Here is an 18864-nt window from a genome sequence, read left to right as displayed (position 1 = left end):
CATTCATGTTGTGTTTAATACATTTTTTCCTTCATACTTTGATGTGTGGTATTATCTCATTGGTTTCATGCATGTCATGATATGGGTTTTCACATTCACTTGCACCCATTGTGTGTGTGTGTGACGGACATGTGTTCATTTACATACTTGCCTTTGGGGTTGTATCATGTAATTGCCTTTTCTATGTGGGTGGATGCAATACTTGGTTGGGTCTTTGGGCTGGGGAGGCTGGCCATAAGGGCCATGATTGAGGATCGTCATGATGAGGGGGCAGGGGGACATGATTGGGACATGAGTGGGGGCCTGTTGGCAGGTGCCCCGCACTGCTGGGGGGTGGGGGTGCAGGGGGACATGAGTGGGACATGAGTGGGGGCCTGCTGGCAGGTGCCCTGCGCTGCTGGGGGCTGGGGATGCAGGGGGACATGAGTGGGACATGAGTGGGTGCCTGCTGGCAGGTGCACCGCACTGCTGGGGGGGTGCTGGGGGACATGTGTTGGTGATCAGTAGTGCAAGCTGACATGTGGCTTGGCTGGGGGCATGCCCATGGTGGATGGGCTGCCTGCGGGACATGACCTGGGGTGCAGGGTAGTCCCCTTGTGGTGTGGGCTGCCTGCAGGGGCCGTGGAGGGTGTAGAGGGAACACCTGGGAGGACCCACACTGCCAATTCACGTGCAGGACTCCCCGCGTACCCCCGAAATACACGTACCCGTATCCAGTCGCATGTGAGACTTCACGCGAACCCTAGTTATACACGTACCCCGCTCGCACATGGCCAATCGCGTGTTAAACTTCCCGCCACCCCCCGAAATACATGTACCCTGCTCAAATCGCGTGTGAGACTTCCCGCGAACCCCGGTAATACACGTACCCCACTTGCACAGGCCCTTTCGCGTGTGAAACTTTCCGCGAACCCCAATAATACATGTACCCCACTCGCACAGGGCCAATTGTGTGTGAAACTTCCCGCGAACCCCAGTAATACACGTTCCCCGCTCGCACAGGGCCAATCGCGTGTGAAACTTCCCGCGCACCCCCCGAAATACACGTACCCTGCTCAAATCGCATGTGAGACTTCACGCGAACCCCAGTTATACACGTACCCCGCTCGCACAGGGCCTATCGCGTGTGAAACTTCCCGCAAACCCCAGTAATACACGTTCCCTGCTTACTATGCTGGTACAGGGTTAGCTCACCCCTTTGCGCTGGATTGGGGATTTTGATGGATTTTCCCTGCGTGAGGGGCGTTCTTGGGGGCGTAACTGGCGCTGCTGCAGGGTCGCTGCACCACTGTGCGCCACGGCTGGTTTTGGTAGCTAAAATCCATGTATACGCTGTGCGCGGAAATGGATTTTAGTGCACGCGGCTGGCGCAGAGATTCGCACGCGCACACTGTGCGCCAGCCGCGTGTGCCACTTGTGCGCTAAATTCTATGAATTACCCCCTAAATGTTATCATGAAGTTGTTAAATGGATAACCCTTGAAGACTACATCACAGATGGACTCAAAAGCACCTAAGTGATTGAGAGACTTAAGGCATATTGCTCCTGAAGAAGAGAGTTGATCTCTCAAAATGCGTTGAGCTCTTTTTGTTGATTTAAAACATTCTATGTTGAATTTTGTTGAATTTTTAATTTAGTATTTTGAATTGTGTAATATTTTGTGAAATTCTTTTGCACATGGATTGCCAAAATACCTTAATGGTACAAAATATTTGTATGAGACAAATACATGTATTATGAAATTCATCTCTGAGTATGTTTTCTTAAATAGTTATGTGAACAAAGTTATGAAAGTAATAACAAATGAGATCATTTAACAACTGATTGCACCAAACGAAAGAGATATACTTATTTTGACTGGTTATAATTACCAGTCCCAACAGGTGTGAAGGGGAAGGGAAGACTCATGCTCTATGAGTTCTTCATTTTCTTGGTTTATTTCTCTGACTTTCGATACCAGAGTCATTATTTTCTCCCCCGCACCCTTCTAATTACCACTGGTGAGCCTTAGGAGCTCCAAATGTTAAAACTTGTTTTCTGCCTAAAATCTGTATAAATACATGGTGTGTATGTACTCTATTTGTTCAGAAGACCATGGGAATCTCATGAGATTACAGCAGCAATGCTGCAAGACGTGCTCAGAAAAAAGATTTGCATCACACACAGCGATGAGTGATACAGAGTAATGGGAGAGGGTTATGGATGGAAAAAGCAATTTAGTGAGTGAGGGGACCTGGAAAAAAGAAGGGGGATGCATGTAGTGTGCCTGTGAGGACGCTGAAGACTTTTCAATTCCAAGCATTTTTTACCATTATAACGGGAATTGGCAAACCATATTATCTTACAAATATTTAAAGTACATTTACCACAATCAGGTGCATTCTATGCAACGGGCTATTTTATTGTAAATAATCCTATTGGTGCAAGATTTACAGTGGCCACAACCAAAGGCCATGGCTAGTGGGCCCCAAAGAAAATAGTATAAAAAAAAAAAACCTTGAAATTCAGTGAAGAAACTTTACTTAAGAGAAAGTTAAGGTGATCAGAATTAATGTAAAATAACATAGCAAAAAACCTTTGAAATTCACTGAATGTACAGATTAACATATTCTGTTGCTCTTTTAAAAATAGTATATCAATATACTGCATTTTTTCTAAATGAGAAGTGCTAACAAAAACATGTAAAACAAAGTACCTGCACTTTATGTACTTATATGTACTAATAAGAATTATATGTACAGGTATTCAAGTATTCTAAAAAAAATATGAATACAACATATTTACATATAAATACATCAGAAATGAAGCTCAGAAATTGAAGATTTACTTTTAGACATGCAGTTGGATTTATATTAATAATGATGTGTTATTTATCTAGCGCCTTGATCCAAAACGCTTTACAGAGCACATATTTATATACAATATCACCCAACTGAAATTGGTAGTCATTTATCGACCTAGGAAGGATGAAAGGCTCAGTTGGCCTTGCCGGCATTCGAACCTACGACCTGCAGGTCACGCTCAGATTGCAGCAGCGAGCGCTCAACCCGCTGACCTATCGGACCAGCTTCCATTATTATTTCATATTACTTTCATATTACTTTCAGTTATTATTTTCTAAATTAAGTTTGAATTTTATGTCAACTCTAACAGATAATCTGTCAAAGGAAATACATCTTTCCATACTATAGGATTTTCTGTTGTACTCATTTTTCTAAGTACTTCAAATTGTTGAGCATGCACTAAATTTAAAGACATTACAGCAGAATAAAATGTACTTTGATGATATGTATACATATTTTATGTGAAAGAAAATAGTCCTAACAATTTAAAATGTAATTAATGTAATCATTGCTTTTATCAGTCGTCATATATGATGTTATGTCTGTGTCATCAGTGATGCAATCAATGATGTAATCAGTGATGTCATACATGATGTATTTAGCGTTGTCGATGTCTTTAGTGATGTCATCAGTGATGCCATCGCTGATATCATTGTGGTCATACACTGCGCAATCGGGGCTGAGTAGTTAAAGTGGCCTTGCCTGAATTGTCTGACGAATTTCTAATGTTTTGTCGCGTTAAATTTCACCTTAACATCTCTTCAACTAAGGTTTTTTCACTGAATATATATATATATATATATATATATATATATATATATATATATATATATATATAAAACATATCACATTTTTATATAGCATTTCAGTTGCAAATTCTAAGTACAGTTATAAACAGGTGTTGTTTTGCTTCCCAATATAGCAGTAGTCAATCAATCAAATTGAGAGGCATCCCTCGCAGGATTACAATCTGTGATTTCAGGTCTCTGAGTAAGCATTCAACTCACAGAGCGTTCTTGCAATATTTACCAGAGGGCTAGATCTGACTTGCATTCGGGCCTGTGGGTCCATGTGTGGTTTAAGAGTAAAGTAAGATGCAGACTGTGCATGTAGAACTGTGAGATACACCAATGGTTACTAGAACAATGCAATAGAAATGGGACTTGGCCCCAGAACTGGGGATACTAATGAGTCATGGAAGCACACATCATTATGCGATTGCAACAGGAAAAAAATAGAATCAAACTGTGAGATAAATGACGGCACAGAAGAGCATAAATGTTTGAGAGACATAAGAGAGCATGGATGGAAGTGCAAAACAGTTTGAGAGACATCAGAGACCATGGATGGAAGTGTGAGAGATTGAGAGACATTAGAGACCATGGATGGAGGTGAGCCCGATTGAGAGACATTAGAGACCATGGATGGAGGTGAGAGAGAGTGAAAGATATTAGAGACCATGGATAGAAGTGATAGATATTGAGAGACAACAGAGACCATAGATAGAAGTGTGATACCGTTTCAGAGACATTAGAGACCTTGGATGGAAGTGTGAGACAGCCTGAGAGACATTAGAGACCATGGATGGAGGTGAGAGACATATTGAGAGACATTAGAGACCATAGATAGAGGTCATAGAAATTGAGAGACATCAGAGACCATGGATAGAAGTGTGATACTGTTTTCAGAGATATTAGATACCTTGGATGGAAGTGTGAGACAGATTGAGAGACATTAGAGAACATGGATGGAAGTGATAGAGATTAGAGACATTAGAGATCATGGATAGAAGTGTGAGACAGACATTGAGCTCCATTGTACAGTTCTGAGATATACCAAGGAATGCTGTAGCGTGAACTGTGACAATAGACCAGGGCAGGCTGCATAGAACTTTCATAAACAGTATGACTGGGTGCTACAAGAGTGAGATGCCTTCAAAACTGGAGAACAGATAATATGGACCAGTAGATAGAATTGTGAGACAGAGGCAACCGGGAATCTTACATAAGGGCCAGGAGATAGCATTGGGTAGCAGTTCCCATGAAAAGGAACTGTCCCACCTGCAGCAACAGCTCTCCAGAACGTGTTTCATGGGTATACACTGATCAGTAGGCTTCTTACTGCCAGGGTACCGACTCAATGACACATTATCATTGCTTTTGTGATCAGCCTGTGGACCAGCCCAGTATGGTTTAGAGTAACACTGTTCTCCAGCATCATATTACATTATTTTAGGTAGATAGAGAAGGTAGTAAGCAGTTTATTATGAGTTAGGCATTGTTGGTAAGAACAGCGGTATTTGTGAAATGCCACCGTTTTTACTACCAGATTAAAAGTCCAAAGGTATTCCAAGGGAATTCAACCAGAGGTCATGTCTGCCCAAATATTTGCCAAATTGCCAATTTGAAGTCTTCCAATATTACCTCCACCCAAGCGATGGAAGTACAAATTGTAAAATGGCCCTGAAACATGTTTCAAGAGGATCGACTCGCAAGCGTTTCCCTTCAATAGAGTGAAAAACTTTTTTAATGGGGATATTGGAAGGGGTGAGAAAATGGCCATTACCCATGCAGCACTTTTTCCACCTTCCTCACATTATTCAAACAAAATCAGAAATTAATCTTTTGTACAGTAGAAAAAAATGTACAGTGGTGTACTCACTCACTACGGTAAATTGACCACTTTGGCATCAATATGATTGCGGAAATCGACAAAAAAGTGGAAAAGAAAACAGTCCAAGTAGCATTTCTTGAATAGTGTTGGGAGTTTTCCAGGAAAACCACTAAATTAGCACTGGGCCTGTGGAAAACTGTGAATTAGGCCAAAGTAAGGACAATCTTCAGTGGGGTTGGTATTTACCTCTGGCGGTATTCCTGAAAAAACAATCTGCCCAGCTTGAAATGCCCCCTGTGAATATGGCTTTATAGATAGAGAGCATCCTAGGTGGCTCCTCGGAAGGTACCCCGCCTTAGAGTTGCCTGATGTTTTGTCTAGAGGAGGGGTCAGCAGGACTCCTGAGGCGGGAGGGGTGAGAGAAACTTTCTATCCTATCAATGATTTGAGGGGTCCGAGGCCCGCCTGTAGCGAGGCATGACAACCAAAGGTACATGTCGACTGCAGGCAGCCTCCTTCCTTCCTTCATGAGTGGGCGGTGACCCGAGAGCGCCGCAGCAGCAGCCATGCCTCAGAAGAGAGCCCGGGGATGACTCACGAGGGAGCCATGTGCTAGTTGTTCACAGTATTTAATGCACGGTACTCGCATGCACACACAGCCATCTCACTGCTCGGGAGGGCTCTGCGCGTCTAAGTAGACTCGCGAGTTATTGTGACGTCTCAGATGAGCAGTAACTGCGCTGCACGGCGTGATGAATTGCGATGTTGTGACGGCAGGGAAGCAGGACTGCCAACGCGAAGTTTTCTAGCAACCTTTAGTATAAACCCGGGAGAAGGCATCAAGACAATGCTTTCCGTGCGTAAAAAGGACAAACATTATAACAGTGAAGAGAGAGAACATTTGTATAACTCTTCTCGGAGAAGTGACACAGGAAATTCCTAAAGTAACTATCTTGCCCTATTGTTGCATATTGAGTGATGTAGAACCTGCCACTGCTCCCCTTTAAAGAAGAAAACACACACGTCTTCTGGCCAGGCAATCAGGCAACTTATTAGCAAGACGCCTAACCTTCCACAAGGGGAGCCAATTTATGAATTTCCCGAGGTCTGTCCAGATATAGGGAATTGACATCACCGGCAGGTATATGACCACATTGTCACTTAGTAGCTGGGTAAAGTGGGGCGTAGAACAGTGTGCACACTGGCTAGCATGTACTACACACACTAAAGTCAAGTAAGAAGGAGATGCAAGCCTCCCAGTTGCATTCCAGTAAGCCATCACTGCCCCTAATCCACCCCTCTATAATCGTCCAGATTGCAGCAGCCCTCAAAAGGTGGAGCAACACGACTAGGATGGTCGAAAGACATGCTCGCTAAACAGAAGGTACAGCTGCAAGGTGGAGTACCACCAGAACACCAAAAAAACGTTACCGATTCAAGTGAAAAAAAGAAGTAAAGAAGTTTCTCGATTAAAAGGGCAACAGTGCTTTGTCATGATCTACATCATACACTTCATACCGGAGCATAACCATCACCCTAAAGGTGGTCTAAATGCCCACCTGAAGCTGTGGCAGGATTACCACCAGGCCGTATTGCTGTACCAGAAGGACGGTGTTGTAATGTGGCTTGGAGTAGCAGTGTAGTGATGTCATGAGCTGGTGGAATGTGAGGGTCGGAGTGTTCTACTGTGTGACTGTTGGACTGAGAGAGAGAGCTGAGAAGTATGGGTTTGGGGGTGAGCCCGGTGTTTTCCTTTTGATGTTGTGCCATCTGTGTCCCCTGCCATCCCCATGTTTACTGATGGAGTACAGGACCAGGACAATAAATCACCATAAACGTACCTTTGGTGTCCAGGATAGCCACTTTGTTACACTGGCGACGAGGATGGGATGGTAGGTGGATTGCCTCTCCATTGGTGCTGCTGGGGGGGTGCAGCACTTGTGGAACACTGCCCCCGTAAGGTCCCTCCACACCCAGGCGGGTCTGTGTTGTCCTGGCCCGCCTTGCATAATCAATTGCCTCATGGTTCTGTCAGAGGCGTTCCCCTTCAACCAGGGTCACCGTGGTAGCCATTGGTTCCAGCAGGGCCAGATGGTCAGCAGAAGAGAAACCCTGATCTGTGACGGCAGTGCTGGGGAGCTGACGATCGTGCTGGCGTTCCTCCTCTCAGTGGGGAGTTGAGCACACTTTCTGTGGTGTAGCGCAGTGTGCCCCTGTCGTAGGGCAGGCCTGCGCCACCCGCATTCCCTGTCAGGAAGTGGTCTGTGCGCGGCAGCAGCTGAGAATGGGTGATCAACACTGCCGGATGGAGTAATACATGACCTTTGGACTGAGGTGTCGCAGGGCCATAGTCTGCCATCAGAGACGTTCAGGTCCTCCTGCGTTCCCTGTCAGGAAGCAGTCTATGTGCGGAAGCAGCTGAGAATGGGTGATCCGCACTGCCGGATGGAGTAACACATGCCCTTTGGACTGAGGTGTTGCAGGGCCGTGCTCCATCATCAGAGACGTTCAGGTACTACTGCATTCCTTGTCAGGAAATGGTCTGTGCACAGCGGCGGCTGAGAAAGGGTGATCCGCACTGCCGGATGAGTAATTCGTGCCCTTTGGACTGAGGTGTCGCAGGACCGTAGTCCGCCATCAGAGACGTTCCTCTTTTGTTTGTGCCACTGTAGCTTGTGCCGGTTGTAGGGTGCGTGAAAGTCCCTATGGATAGTCCCGAAGGAAGTTGCGGGGACAGTAGCCTGATGTGAACTGGTGACGTCACAGCTGGGAGAGGCGTTCCCAGCTGGTCACGTCTGAGTGTTCTTTTGTTTTCCTGCGTGAAAAGCCCCGTTCTCAACCTGTCAGATGTAAAGAAGAACGCATTGGGAGAGTGCATGTTATTGGCGCACAAACTGGCTGTTTTTACGTGACTATCGCAAGCCAGTTAGTCCAGATTCAAGGAATTTCTCATAACATTAGATGATCTCAGACCATGCATAGGGGTTCAGAACCTTCCTGGTATGAGCGGAGTTATGGGACATTGGTCAGGTTAGTGTTTCGGGCCGTATGTGTGTGGGTGAGTGTATGAGTGTAGTTTATGTTGTGGCCCACGTTAAGGAGGAAAGGTACGGGGCATCCCTATTTTTAGGTCCCCGGGAATAATGTTAGGGATGTGTCATTGAAGCCCGTTGTCTTTGTTCTGGTGTGTTTCGTTGTGGCCTTCTGTGGAGTAATGCCCTGTCTCAGAGATGTAAATCTAGGGTTTAGCTACCCCTCTCCTCTGGTTTGGGGTGGGGGTTGGAGTTGGAGGGAGTATCGTAAGGTGTACTAGTTTCAACGGCTCATGGTGTGTTATCTTGGAGTGCGTTATCTTGGACTCTCTTCCACCTAGAAGTTCCTTTCAGGGGTTTGTAGGCAAACTGAGTGTTCTGGGACAGAGGTTTCATGTGGCGTGGAACATTTATATTTCATTCAGCGTGTCATTCCACATCTATCTCCACATCTATCAGCGGATGAAATTACCCGGTGACTGGATGACATTTCAAATTTGTCTGCACCTATATTTTGTCGTGCATTATGTAATGTTATCAACATGTCATAGCTTTGTGTGCTTAATGTTGTGAGTGTTGGAGTGTGGAGTGTAGTGTATAGGTGCGAGTACAGTGAGTATGTGATTGTGTGGGGTCGCATGTTTTAGACTGCATTAGGGTCCATGGTGCCTGGTTCTAGTGCCAGTGTAGGTCTCTGTCTCTGTATGTGAGGGCGCGTGTTGGAGCAGTTTAGAGTGGTAGGTGTTGTCTTTTCCCATAGTGCCTGGTTCTAATGCTGGGCTAGGTCGCTATGTGTTTTGGTCTGTGGGTTGAGTTGGATTGCCCATTGCGTTTAGTGATGGACCTAATTATTGCAGGTGGTCCTGTTAGGTGTGTTCAGAGTGTGTTTGGTGTGCCTGTTTCCAGAGTGTTGTTCTGTTGTTTATGTAGTGCTTGGTCTAGTGCCGGGTTAGGTCACTATGCTTGTGGTGTATCTCAGGGCAGTGTTTTTCTGTTGTTCCATAGTTCCTGGTTCAGTGCCGGGGTAGGTCGCTATGGTCTTTTTGTATCTCAGTCGTGCCTGTTTTCTGAGTGTTGTGGTTAGAGTTGATGCAGTGTTGTTTTGGTCATAGTGCCTGTTGCAATTTCAGGGTAGGTTGCTATGGGGTTGTTTCTCAGGGCAGTGTTGTACTGTCGTGTTTCATAGCGCTTGGTTTAAGTGCCGAGTTTGGTCGTTATGCCTGAGGATGTAGTTGAGTTTCCTGTTTCGAAGCGCTTTGTCTAAGGGTCGAGGTAGGTCGCTATGGTTGAGGGTTTATCAGTTTTGCCAATGTTTCCATAAGTACCTGGTTTTGACTGGGGTAGGTTACTATGTTGGATCTCAGGTAGTTAGTTTCCCTCCTGATTTCTAGTTTGGTGAATCAGGTGGTCTTACCTGATGTGTCTAGAGTTGGTGTAGCGTAACAGAGAGAAAATGGCCAATGGTTTAGTGGTAGTGGAGCAGGTTTGTGAGTGTGGTTCTTTTTTGGTACTGCAGTCAGAGTTGTGCTTTGTGGGTCCCTCGGTTTCTGTTGGGAATTTGTTGTTGCTCCGTTTAGGGGGCGGTTGGTTTGTGCACAGAGGGGCAGCTCTGAGACTCCAGGGGGCAGACCGGAGTGGAAGGTGTTTGGTGCGTAGGAGGGTAAGTTGGTTAGGTAGTTGTGTTAGTGTTCTCTAACAATAGTATGTCTAGGGGTGGCAGTTCTAGGTTCTGAGGGGCAGCTCGGGACAGGCGTACGTGCACTGTTTATTGTTTTTAGTTCTCGAGGGTGAGTGTGGAGGGACATGGGGAGTTGGTGTCAAAGGTCGTGGCAGGTTGTTTTCATGGGAGTGAGTGTGCCGTTGGCATTTTCTATGTGGTCCAGTTGGCCTGTGAATGGTTCCCTATGCGTGTGGTTCCTTATATGTTTTGGGTTGCCAGTAGCTCTGGAGATAGTCATCCGCTGTGTGCGGGATTTCTGGTACCGTGTTTGTGTTTGGATTATTGGGGTTTGGTGCTGGTCGCGTTACCTTTTTCATTCTGTTGTGTTCCCTAGGGAGGGAGAGGCATTGTAATGTGGCTTGGAGTAGCAGTGTAGTGATGTCATGAGCTGGTGGAATGTGAGGGTTGGAATGTTCTACTGGGTGACCGTTGGACTGAGAGAGAGAGCTGAGAGCTTAGAAGTATGGGTGTGGGGGTGAGCCCGGTTTTTTCCTTTTGATGTTGTGTCATCTGTGTCCCCTACCATCCCCGTGTTTACTGATGGAGTACAGGACCAGGACAATAAATCACCATAAACTTACCTTTGGTGTCCCAGATATCCACTTTTATACAGACGCTCATTGGTAAAGTAAAAAAAAACACAGGTTTATGTAGTGGAGGTAGTGGAATGCCAATGGCCCCATCCCAGTGAGCTGGGCCTTCACAGAGAAGAGGGACATTAACACTCTCCATTAAGACTTGTGCTTGCCCCACCCATTAATAAAAGAAACAGACCTGGTGCACGACCAGTGAGTGGCCTGTGAATCTTTGCTATGACTTGAAAAATACTTTTTTTTCAGTCTGTTTATAAAAACAAAAATTAAAAAAAACTCCATGAAATAAATTAAAAAAGCATCCTTCACTTATTTTCAGGGACATGGATGTATACCACACAGCAGAGCACCTTGAGACTCAGACTCTGCCATCACCTGGGGTTTGGGACTGGTGGAGACTGTGCGGGAAACAGTGTAGGTGAGTGTATGGGGAGCTGTGATTAAAATATGAAGAGGCTGGAGGCCAGGAAATAGAGATCAGGGGGTGCTTTCCGACCTCACAGGGGTGGTCTTGCACTTTGAAAATGTCCAGGTAACATGACAGCTACAGGATGTATGGGGAAAAAACATTGATTTGTATAGAATTGGCTGAGGCCGGACATTCAAGCACTGCCAGTTTCCCAAGTCACAGCTAGGCAGACACACATGTCTTGATTCTGAAGTGGGTGTGAAGTACCAAAAAGGTCGGAGAAAACCGTTAACTACTTTTTCGGTACTTAAGACCTTTTCCAAAGGTGGCGCATACATCCGAAGGTAGAATGAATGCGCCACTTCCAGAATATATGTGGCAGTTGCTAGGATGGGCGGGAAAACAATGAAGCAACCGCCACATTCAGTAAATGCCATTTAACATGGCTACTCTTGTGGCACTCCTCCATTTTAGAATGTGCCCTAAAGTGGCGCATATATACAGTACCACGTTTGTGCAAGTTTTGTGGAGTGCCAGAGGAAGCCCCTTGTTCAGTTCAGGTGGGTAAATATTAATGTAACTGTATCACAGGGAATGCCCAATCAAATTTCAGAAAGCTTCATTTATTGATTGCAGTACTACCTCATCTCTGGCACAGATAAGCTACAGCTGGCACATGATTGTTTTACTAATATGTTTTGAAATGCTTTCGTTCCGGTGCCACAAACCACTGATGTACAGGAGGATTGATTTGTGGCAGAAAGGGTGTGTACCGACTACCTGTGTCATATGTATTTTGGCTCAGGGCCACAGGAGTGTGAATGAAAGGGTGCCCTGTTGAGGAATGTGTAAATGAGGAAAGGAATGATGTACGTGATTCCTCTAAGGGTACCGCTGTGATCTCGGCAGCAATTTTGTAAAATTATGATTTTCTCGTTATTTAACGAAAGTGCTGCCGATAGTTTGCATTCCACCCATTCTCTCCACAAACAGGCAGAAGGCGGGGCATTATCGTGCACTCTGAGAATCCCCGGGCCCACTTAAGAATAGTGGTGGAGCTTGGGCATACAGATTTGGCACAGTGAAGCGTGCTGTTTAGCATGCTCACTGCGCCAAGACAGGAATCGGGCGCACAGTGTCCATGGCTCTGCAGGTCGTTAAGGAGCACAGGTTCCAAGTTCAAGCACAATTCTATTTTCACCTCCAGAGCTTTTCATGTGCATGATGGAACATGTCCTACTCAGAAAGCTCACAAAGCACCACCTTGTACATCTTTGATAGTTAAAGTGGGCAACAACACAACATCATAACAGCGAGCTGGAAATTGTGAAAAAGAATCTACATATCTATTTTTGTTTATTACATAACTTCTTCTATTACATGTCTTAAATCACTGAAAGTACAGTGGGGTCTAACTAGATTTTTTAGGTTGCCATTATATTACATTCTGGGACTTGTTTACCATTCATGTTGGGAAAATTAAAGCCACAATGGTATTATTTTGGCTTAACATGTTTTAAATGTTATCATGTGGCTTTATTATGCAATTTGTGGTTTTTGTAAGTAAACCATATAAGACATTATTACAGTAGACCTTGAAATACAACAATAGGAGCCAAAGTTTGTGATACTGGTCACTCCCCACCTCACCCATACTCAACAAAAGTGCCCCCATCCCCACTCGACAAAAGTAGCCAGCCAAACCTCCCTGACCACCCCACTCCCTCTATTTTGCATGCAACCAGAGTACCAACACTTATATAGTACTTTACTTCTCTTTGTGGAATGTTTTTTATTTCTTCTTTTATTTTCTTTCTACATCGTCTTTACCCATCTTCTAGTAACAGACCTCTTGTTATATTGTGAGGAATTTGATCATCTCCACAGGGAGTGTGCGCTCGCCTGGGCTTTTTTTGAAGTTTTGTAATGAAAATGAATGATAGGAGATCAACCTCAGAACATGTGTGGGGCTAATCTGCACACATTTTCCTCTGCTCACCGCACAACAAACACATAGTCATATGTACTCAAGGGGGACACAGCCTACAGGCAAAGTCCTCCCTGTCACATTTAGCTGGAATGTGACAGCTCCAAGTACATCAAAGCATCTCAGGAAGGGGGAAGGCAGCACCTTCCTGCAGCCATGGCCAGCCTAAGTTAAATATCAAAGACTCCATGGATCTGTCCTCTTTATTGTCTAAGTTCGGCTGATGGCAGCGCATATTGATGAGAGTTAATTGAAGCAATCCTGCAGAAGGGGCTTGTTTGCAGCACTGACAAAAGGTGACAGGAACCCCAACACCTCTTTGATCATGTGGGGTGCATTTAAAGACCCCAAACAGAAGTCCCTTTCACCTGAATGGCAGGCATTTAAACCCTGCAACAAAAAATGGTCTGGCTTTTGCATTCACATGAATGGCAAGCATTAAAACACTGCAACAAAAACAGCCTGGCTTTGCTTTTGTTTCATGTAAAGTTAAAGAGCCATGTGGAAAGGGGCCTACCTATCGTTATCAATAGACATGCAACAGTTTGATTTCTAAAAGGAGGAATCAAGAATCCTGTAACATATGGAAAGCAGGTTTTTCAACATTGAAAGCAAAATGGCCTGCACATGTGTTTGCAAATATAAACGGCTTTAAAAAACCACAATGATAAAAATATCACTGCTCACAGAAAAATGTCAGGAAAGCAAAACATGATGTGTGGGTTGACCAACACAATGTATATTATGTTTCACCCACAAAACTCCAGTGACATTTGAAGAGACACTTACTTCAGGAAAAACCTGTTTCTGGCTGTGGGAAAAAACTTCACAAAGGAAACTCCACTTCCAGCTGGATGTCACATCTCTGATCTAATGACCCTGCAATAAGATCTGGTGCTGCTAAAAGTGTCAGAATTCAGTATGCTCCAGACCTACTGACTAGGGAAGCAAGGACTTCAAGAGAAACCCATCCTTGGCTGGAGCATGACCAAAAGGTGTGAATCCTTGTTGCACCCACTTCAAAGAGCACACACTAACTTCAATGAGACTCATAAAAGCCTCTTATCACAGGCTAGCCCAGGGGCACAGATGGTGGTGGGGGATGAAACAGCCATCCCATTTGCTGAACAGGAACACTCAAAATCAATGTAAAAGACTATTTTCATTTTAGGCATTTTGTCCAGAAACCATACTGTGGATTGATTTCATTTTTACACAATTGTTCATGTCATTTCCAGGCAGTTTTAGTGGTATAAAATGCACCTACCTCTGACTCTGGGGACTGCAATGGGCAGTTAAACTAGGTTTCTGGCTGATCTGAACATGTTACAAATGTGAGAGTTGGTGAAAAGGTGGGAAATGAAACTAGGAATATGCTTGGTAACTTAAATATTCATAACTGTTGTACATTTTATGAAAATGATAGAAATGTGACACATGGCCATGCTACATCGTATGAATTTGGCGTTCGGTTTATCGAATTCCCCATGATTAGCTAAAACAGAAAATATGTTTCGTATTGGCAGTTGATAGTACAATTATGAAGTTGTGATACATAACTCGTTTTTGCCAAACAGTTGAAAGGAGAACAAAGGATGATGACCAATGGGAAAAGGCAGATGTTGCTCCAAAGCCCTAAACCAATCCCGACTGGGGGCGGAGAGAGAGAGGGTAACTATCCAATCCTAGTGGCAGGGATTATTGCAGGATACTTCCCCTAAATTGTAAAATTGGTGATGTCATTCCTGCTATATAAGGGGGACTGTACTAGGACACACACACAACAAAAACTGGGGAGACAGAAAAAGGAGGAGGACAGAGAGAAGGCTGCTGAAACTTACCACCTTTGAGAGTAGAGTGACCAGACCCCTGCCCTATCTTTCCAGGGTATCCTGATATGTAGCTGGCTTTCCTGAACCTTAAACAAAGGCTTGCCACGTAAGTAGCAATAGCCCTAGCCCTAAATTGCATAAACCCTTCATTCTTGTAGCATTGCATCCAATATTTCCCCATTTGAAAATTCCCCATTGAAACCCCTAATCGCCAGGGCATTTTAGTCATCTCCCTATAGAAGAATCTCTTGTGTGCCAGTATATGTTAGCATATCCCCATTTAAAACACGCTCCTTTGTCTGTGTAAATCCTTAGTATTCTTGTAAGTAAATCAATTTATTCCCCCATTGATTTTCACGGGATCGGGATTGGTGCAATTCGAAACCAGCAATCTTTTTCCCACAGTTTTTGTTAATTGTTATAGTTATAAATTGTTGCCCCAAAAGAATTAATCCCATTGTGATCTGAGAAACAAATGTGTCTGTGTGTTTAAATTGTGCTCTGGTGAATGAATTTCTCTTTGAATTTGCTATCCAAACCCAAAACCGATTTGCCATGTGTGAGCTACCCCCTTTCCCAGAGCTTACCTGTCATTTGCAGCCTCAGTCCATTTGAATTTTCTATTCCATTGAAATTAAGCTTAACATCCCAAAACCAATTTCCCTTTTCTTTTCCTCTTTCACTATTTTGTGGTCAAAAGTTTTTTTTTTGCATTCCCTAAAAATCAATTTCCTCCTTGTGTGTTAGTGTTTCCTAAAAGCTCTGCCTGTCTTTCTAAACATAAGCAAGCACATTCGCTGTTTTTCCATCTCTTTCCCCTAGCAGTTGTGAGAAATAATGAGAAAAAACATTCTTCCATTGGTGCTCCAAAAAACAGATTTACCTCTGTTTTGCTGGCTCCCAATCTTGTGTCTGTGGGCACCACTCCAAAACCGAATTGTCCCCTGTATTCCTACTCCCTGCCACTGCCTTCCATTCAAAGCAATTAAGTCCAATTGATGTTTGGGGGTTGAGTGTCGCAGGGGGAGCACTTAACCTTCATGCATCATTTTGAGTTGAATTGTTTTTGTCTAGCTTTGTCATTAAAAAAGGAAGTAGTATCACAGTATATCTTAACCTGGTTGCCTTCTAGAAGTCTTTGTATTTGTGTTTCCACAACATTGGTGGCTGTTAGGTTGATTTTCCTTTGACATTAAATAATAAATGAATACATATCTTATTGATATACATCAGCCTGGTTCCTAGTCCATTGTGACAAAGGGTGTATGTGGAGGTTGGGCGCAAGACGGGTGGGAGGCCTACTCAAAAGAATCTGTACTATACTAAAAAAATAAAAAAGTGTTTTTATTGTGCGCCACATTCATTGTAGTGGAAGGAGTTCCCTGGCTTGCATGTGCCGTGTAATGAACTGCAATATGTCAACTTGAAGCTATCTCCCACTCCTCTGTATGAAGGGCAGTAAATGGCACGTCTGGGACAACTGTTTACAGTAGATAACACCTGCCGAGAGACCCCCTTTCAGAGGGAAGAAGTATGTGATTTGATGGAGGTAGAAATCTGTTCTCGCTGCAAACTTCAAGGGAGACCTGTGCTTTGATCAAGAGTCACAGAGAGCTCAATTAACCAGAGAGAAACTTTAATCCATAACAGACAGGAAGATGGGTTGGACTTAGTAGCACATGTTGTCACCACTTACCTTTCCTGTTGCAAAGCACTCTGGTTATGACCTCAAGCATAACAGAAAGTTGTTGGTGGGGACCCAGGATTGGTTCAGTAAGGTAGTGTTAGCCTGCACCAATCACTGGGGCCCATTTGGCTTTAAAAGAGGGATGATCCCCTCACTTAGAATATCATCCAATGACTTCAAAATGAGTAAGAAGGAGGACTCATTTGGACCCTGGCTGAAGGTACAGTCTGCCTTACATCTTCCACCAGGGAAGGAAGGCCAGAATTTCCAAGAGGGAAACACAATATCTCCCCTAAACATCTCCCAGGGAACAGAGGTGGATACACCCATCCACCAGCTACTGAATCCGTACCCAGCCAGCACAAAGCCTGCCCTGCTAGGTTCTGCCAGTAATCTCCCTAGGTGTGAAGTGCCAGAGTGTCTCTGAACGAAGGACCCTAGTGACATTTACGACCCCTTGCTACCTTGGTGCTGAAACCAAATAACCTTGAACAGTTAAGACTGATTGCTTTAAAGCCTACCCTCCTGTCAGTATCCTCAGTATTCAGAGTGCATCCCTTTCCTTCATGAAACTGTCCGCCCGCTGTGTTTCTTTATAGGGTGGGTTGTATTTTGTAGTCTGCTAGAACGGTTCTCTGTCATTTCATTCACACCCGTTCTCACGATCTCTCTCTCTGTCTCTCTCTCTGTCTCTCTCTCTCTCTCTCTCTCTCTCTCTCTCTCTCTCTCTCTCTCTCTCTCTTCTTGTGAGTACCTACGTGAAACACAATAAACTAGTGAGGATCCAACGTACATCCTCACAAAGATAGGAAAACACAGGATGTGTTTTTGGGTGTGTTGCAGTTTAATCTTCAATGTTCCACTATTTACCATGCTTATTCTAGGGAAGCATGGTAACTCGCATTTCACCCATAGACATACATCAGAAATATAGGGGTTGTACAACAACATTTTTGCTAAAAGTGTCAAAGGGCAGGGTCCCACAGTTATAGCAAGACCAGTGCTTATACACACACACTCACACACACACGCACACGTACTCTCTCTGTCTCTCTCTTGCTCTCTCTCACACAGGTGTATTCTCAGATTTGTCTGGACACATTTGGAACCTCATCTATAATGAATCTTTTCATGAAAAGAACCACCCCTCTCCCTCGCACATCTTATCGCTGTCTCTTTGTCTGCATTAGAGGTACTCCCTGATGCCATTTGTTGAGTGAGAGAGGTATCCACAGCACAGGGAGGCTTCTTGGGAAGGCGCGGTGTATGCAGATGTCTCCCAGAAGATCAAAGAAGTGGTTACAAGTGGCCCCATAATTCAACACAGCATGACTGCCAAAAGGCAACTCCCAGGACAGGCGCTCAGTTGGGAACTTGTGTGTGTTATCAGGGCAATCCGTCCATCCCTCCACCAATATATGGAATTCCGGGGCTTCTAGGAGCTTTTGCAGGCTTCTAGGAGCTTTTGCAATTCTCATGGGCTTAGGGGCCTAAGTATCGGTCAGCAGCAAAGGCCCTCTGGTGCACAGATGCATGGCTGAATGTGAATCTGGACTATTTCCGGCCCTGTAACGTGCCGCAGGGTCCCTCAGCACTCGGAAGGCAGAATGCTTATACAAAATACAAAATACAAATACAAAACAAATACAAAATACAAATACAAAACAAATACAAAATCAAACAACAGCATTCCGCCTGGGTCAAATCCTGTAGCACTTACTAGCGCTAGACTTATTTTACAAATCTAGGAAGTACATTGCTTATTGCAAACTCAATGGATGTGATAGTCCTATGAGGTATCTGTAAACATCAACCAAGATCATAGACTTCACGCTAGCTGTGGTGTCCACTAAAGTCCTGCATGGATCTTCTTAAAGAGCCTTGGAGTATTCCCTGAAAAGGAATACCCCAAGCAGTGGAGGGCCAGAGGGGCCACTCAATCTGGGAAAAGGCCAAGGCGTTAAAGAAGACACGTTTGTATGGGGAATTCCATTGTACATAGATTCACAAAGGAATTTAGTTGCAGGTTTATAAACCACACTGCATGGAGAACGCCTTGGTATAGGCCGGCATACATCAACTGGTTCATACTTCAGTGCAGATTTAGAAATAGCATACACACCACTCAGTCCACGTGGACATAACAAA

The 18864-nt window shown here is 44.4% G+C and overlaps 1 protein-coding gene across 3 annotated transcripts in view; it reads right to left on the bottom strand.

Moving 5' to 3' along the window:
• The window catches only part of ASTN2 (astrotactin 2), a 3972579-nt gene that overhangs the window by 1840048 nt on the left and 2113667 nt on the right, over positions 1-18864 (bottom strand). The window contains exon 1 of one of the 3 annotated variants that reach the window (XM_069609665.1): positions 7298-7777. The exons of the other annotated variants lie outside the window; for them this stretch is intronic. Within the exon in view, the coding sequence (XP_069465766.1) occupies positions 7298-7480 (183 nt within the window). The 5' untranslated portion in view covers positions 7481-7777. Of the gene's footprint in view, positions 1-7297; positions 7778-18864 lie in introns of those variants that run through there. 3 annotated transcript variants of the gene reach the window in all.

The sequence above is a fragment of the Ambystoma mexicanum genome, chromosome 8 (genome assembly GCF_040938575.1).
Source record: "Ambystoma mexicanum isolate Mex_15411 chromosome 8, UKY_AmexF1_1, whole genome shotgun sequence".
Taxonomy (NCBI): Eukaryota; Metazoa; Chordata; class Amphibia; order Caudata; family Ambystomatidae; genus Ambystoma; species Ambystoma mexicanum.
Note: the sequence above shows the minus strand (reverse complement) of the source record. Positions and strands in the feature narration are given on the sequence as shown.